This window comes from Tupaia chinensis, unplaced genomic scaffold, assembly GCF_000334495.1.
Source record: "Tupaia chinensis unplaced genomic scaffold, TupChi_1.0 Scaffold144058_2, whole genome shotgun sequence".
NCBI classification, from domain to species: domain Eukaryota; kingdom Metazoa; phylum Chordata; class Mammalia; order Scandentia; family Tupaiidae; genus Tupaia; species Tupaia belangeri.
This window is the reverse complement of record NW_006203911.1, coordinates 484,281-488,997: the sequence shown is the minus strand read 5'-3', so window position 1 is coordinate 488,997 and position 4,717 is coordinate 484,281. Positions and strand designations below refer to the sequence as shown.

General features: G+C 46.8%; 1 protein-coding gene across 1 annotated transcript; it reads left to right on the top strand.

Moving 5' to 3' along the window:
• The first annotated feature begins 20 nt into the window (after positions 1-20).
• GPR119 (G protein-coupled receptor 119) lies at positions 21-1,045 on the top strand. Its single transcript, XM_006172282.1, is given in 2 exon segments — positions 21-428; positions 431-1,045. Coding segments are annotated over 2 exon segments (1,023 nt in total).
• The last annotated feature ends 3,672 nt before the right edge of the window (positions 1,046-4,717 follow it).

Below are 4,717 nucleotides of genomic sequence, written 5' to 3'. Positions count from 1 at the left end.
AACCCCTGCCACTTCAAGACATGGAGTCGACTGTCTCATTTGGAGTGATCCTTACTGTCCTGGCTGTCCTCATCATTGCTGCTAACACACTAGTGGCCCTGGCTGTGCTGCTGTCGATCCACAAAAATGATGGTGTGGGTCTCTGCTTCACCTTGAATCTGGCTGTGGCTGACACCTTGATTGGTGTGGCCATCTCCGGTCTAGTCACAGACCAGCTCTCCAGCTCTGCTCGGCCCACACAGAAGACCCTGTGCAGCCTTCGGATGGCATTTGTCACTTCCTCTGCAGCCGCCTCTGTCCTCACGGTCATGCTGATCGCCTTTGACAGGTACCTAGCCATCAAGCAGCCTCTCCGCTACTTTCAGATCATGAGCGGGCTCGTGGCGGGGGGCTGCATTGCCGGGCTCTGGTTGGTGTCTTACCTTGGTGGGTGTCTTACCTCATTGGCTTCCTCCCACTCGGAGTCCCTATATTCCAGCAGACCACCTACCGTGGGCCCTGCAGCTTCTTTGCTGTGTTTCACCCTCGCTTCGTGCTGACCCTCTCCTGCGTTGGCTTCTTCCCAGCCCTGCTCCTCTTCGTCTTCTTCTACTGCGACATGCTCAAGATTGCCTCCATGCACAGCCAGCAGATCAGAAAGATGGAGCAAGCAGGAGCCATAGCTGGGGCTTACCGGCCCCAGCGGAACCCCAGCGACTTCAAGGCTATCCGCACTGTGTCTGTTCTCATTGGGAGCTTCACTCTGTCCTGGGCCCCCTTCCTTATTACTGGCATCGTGCAGGTGGCCTGCCAGGAGTGCCACCTATATGTGGTGCTAGAACGGTACCTGTGGCTGCTTGGTGTGGGCAACTCCCTGCTCAACCCACTCATCTATGCCTATTGGCAGAAGGATGTGCGGCAGCAGCTCTACCATATGGCCCTGGGAGTGAAGAAGGGGATCAACTCATTCCTCCTCCTCCTCTCGGCCAGGGATGGTGGCTCAGAGAGGCCCAGAGAACCCCCCTGCCACATCGTCACTATCTCCCACTCAGAGCTGGATGGCTAAGACGGTAAGGGGAGAAAAGTTTTGAAGCCCCTTCCCCCTCCCTACCTGCTGCCCCATGTAGATCAGCTAGAACTAGAGAACTGAGAGCACTTGCTTCAGGCCACTGGTCCCTGCACCCCCGCAGCCCCTCCCCCCCAGATGGACAGGGCAGAAGGGAGGGTCCTGATTTTTATTTTTTTTTAATAATCAGTTTCTTCATTTCCAAATCTCCATCCCTCCCTGTCCTTCTTTTGAAATGGACCTGTCTTTCCTATGCAGGTATATTTACTTAAAGTGAGAAATGTACCACTAAAAAGATGCTTATAAATCAAACCCTATTTCTGAATATACCAGAGCACCAATGTCCAACAAAAAGTCACATATATAATTTTAAATGTTCTAGTAACCACATTAAAAAGATAAAAAGAAATAGGCAAAATTAATGGGAATTTTTTTAAAGTTTATTTTCTCTGAATACTATTTTGTGACACTTCTTTGGTCCTGTTTTTGTCTGTCTTTGTTTTTGTTATAGGTTGCATGCACTGCCAGAGAGACACACACACAGAGAGAAAGTGAGAAGTTATTCCCCAGGGGGGATGGCCACAACACAACCCCATGTCCTCCACTCTCCTTCTCGGGATTTTGGACACACACACGCCCTGTGTGATTCTCAAGTCGCTGGGTCTGGGACTCAAACTGTGAAGCTGGTCATGTGGGATCCAGCACCTTCATCGCCATGCCTTCTGCTGGCCTGGTAATGTTTTATTTAACCCAACTTATCAAAAATATTATCATTTTAATATGTGATCAGTATAAAAAATTAGTTTTTTTCTTACTGTGAAATCTGAGTGTATTTTACCCTTACAGAATGTCTCAATTCAAATTAATCTTATTTCTGTTTAATTGCCAGAAAGCACATGTGCTCACTAGAGAGAAGGGTAGGGGGAGAAAGCACCTCCCAATAGGGTGTGATCATGCCGTAATCCCATCTCCATTTCTCTATCCTGTTGGGATTTGGAGCATGCCTACACACACACACATGCACCCATCAGGTTCCTCAAACTACCAGGGCCAGGATTCAAACCACAGTTGGCCATATGAGATCCTGCTTCCTGAGTCACTAGGCTACAGACTCAGCCCCTAAATTAACCTTATTTCAAATGCTCAATATGCACATGTGGCTAGTGGCTCCCTTATGGACAGCACAGAACTAGAGAAATGGGGTTCTGGTCTTTGAACTGTTTACTATAGCGATTTACCACAGTAATTGCTTTGGTAAAGTGAGGCATTCCCATACCTCCTGCTCTCCCTGATCTATATCAGATTTTATACAGGACCCTTGTCTTCTCCCACACTTTGTGGTGTTCAAAAGCATTTCTTTGGGAATAGCCTATCTTGTGATAATTTCTGCTATCCCTCTTAACTGTCTGGTGCCCCTTTCTTTCAGTTGGCCTCATATGTCACTTGTAGGCACTTCTTGATGACAACGCTGAACCACAAATTCTGGGACATGGGGAGGGAAGAAAGAGGGACAAGGGGTAGGTACCAAGGAAGGCACTGATGAGCTCTCTAGACTGGACCCACTTTGTTCCTCAGAGCTAGACCTTCCACTTATTTCCAAATTTGAAATTTCTCAGGAAACTCAGTCACTGAAGACAACACAGGCTACTAGCTGAGGAATAGGCACCTCATTCTTCTTTCTGTGAGGTACAGAAAATGACTGTTGGCAGCCAGGAATTTTACATAGCTTATCTCTGTACAATGCTGGCAACAAAAACTGGAGAACAGAATGGGGAAGAAATCCAGGACTCATGCTCTACCTTCCTGAGCTTCCCTGTCACCCTTTCCTCAAGCTCCTGGTCTCTACAGTGGATTCCCAGAGATTGGCTCTCAAGGCCCCAAACTAGAGTGAAAGCTGCTCAGTTGACAAAACAGGGTAAGAAGAAACCAAAACAGCATGGATTTTTCTGGAATGTAGTGTTGAAACAACCTTGGAAGGCTAATAATCCCTTACTATCTCTAAAAATGATTGCTTCAAGATGCATTTGAGTCCAAAGATAATGACTAATTCCAAGAGGACCCTTTGCACTCTCTCAAATTATGATGTTCAGAACCTGAATAGAATCTAGTCATCCTTCTCTCAAATGGATGTCACCACACCACGATGCTTTGTACTCAGGTTTTTTAACTCTCCCCCTGGCCCCTGGTCTTAGAATACCTTCCAGCTTTCTTTCATCAGGATGATGATCATCCCTTTCAGGTTCTGTACTCTCGAAAATTCCCTTCTATCTTCAGCTCAAATGGCCAATTTCTCAATGATCTATTCTACTACACATCAACCCTCCTATGGCAAATCCTTCTGCAGTTGCTCTGCTTACCACTCTGGGCCAGAGGAGGAATGTGTTTGCTTTCACCATAGGAAGAATTACGTTCCTACAACTGAAGACCTTTTTGGTTCTCAAGTGGATGATGGAACTTCAAATGTCTCAAAGTGCTGAGCATCTAGCAAGTACCAGCTATGCCACCAAAATGGCACACTCTTAGACTGGGTTAGGAGACCTACGAAAAATACAGTAACTGGATTTTGGACAAACTGAAAGCAGGTTCAAACCCTTTTTATTGGTGGTTCAAAGCTTAATTTGTGGCCTTGCTGTAAAGGACTGATCTTGACAAGGGAACATAATCAAAGTGGAATGAAAATTAGTGAGCCTGATTTAATCATTCCACATTGTAAACATATATCAAAGTATCACATTGTACCCCATAAATATGTATAAGTACTTGTCCACTGAAAATAATTTAACTGGGCCAGCAGGTGGCATGGTGGTTAAGGTGCTGGATCTCTCTCTCTCTCTCTCTTTTTTTTTTTTTTTTGCTATAGGGCACGTGCGCTCACCAGACAGAGAGAGACAGAGAGACAGAAAGCGAGAAATCACCCCCCCCAGGGGGGATGGCCACATCACAATTCCTTCTCCTCCATTCTCCTCTCGGGATCTTGGGCGGGCACACACACACACACGCCCGGCGTGAGTTTAAGCTGCCGGGTCCGGGACTCGAACCGCGGTCGACTACATGGGAGTCCAGCGACATAGCCATTACGCTAACTGCTGGTCCCAAGGTGCTGGATCTCATATAGTAATTCGAGACTCAGACCCAGTAGCTTGAAAATCATGTTGGGTACATGTGCATGCATGCCCAAAATCCTGAGGGGAGAATAAAGAAGGCATTATAGAGTGGCCGTCTCCTCCGGGGGGAGGGGCAATTTCTCATATTCTCTCTCTCTATCCCACTTCAGTGAGCACATGCTCCTTATAGCAAGAACTTAACTTTCAGGAGAAAAGCAGCAATGGAGGGGGAAGCTAGGTGTCCAGCATGTCATATTAGTTTCAGTCTAAGAAAACCCTGCTATCTCTGAGAGTCGGTATGTGCATTGGAAAAATCACAAGTGTTGAAGTCCAGCAGACGAGTGTTCAAACTACAATTTAAATTTTTTCTTTAAAAATTTTTTTTCGAGAGAGTGTGTATACTCTCCAGAGAGAGAGAGACAGCAGCCACCAGTGGGGCTTGGTCATATCACAAGGCCCTCTCTGCTACTTCTCCACCCTGTCAGAACCCTGGGCACATGTGCACGTGCTTGCACACATTCAGCATGTTTCCCAACCATTTGGACTCAAACCACACGGTCAGCCAAAT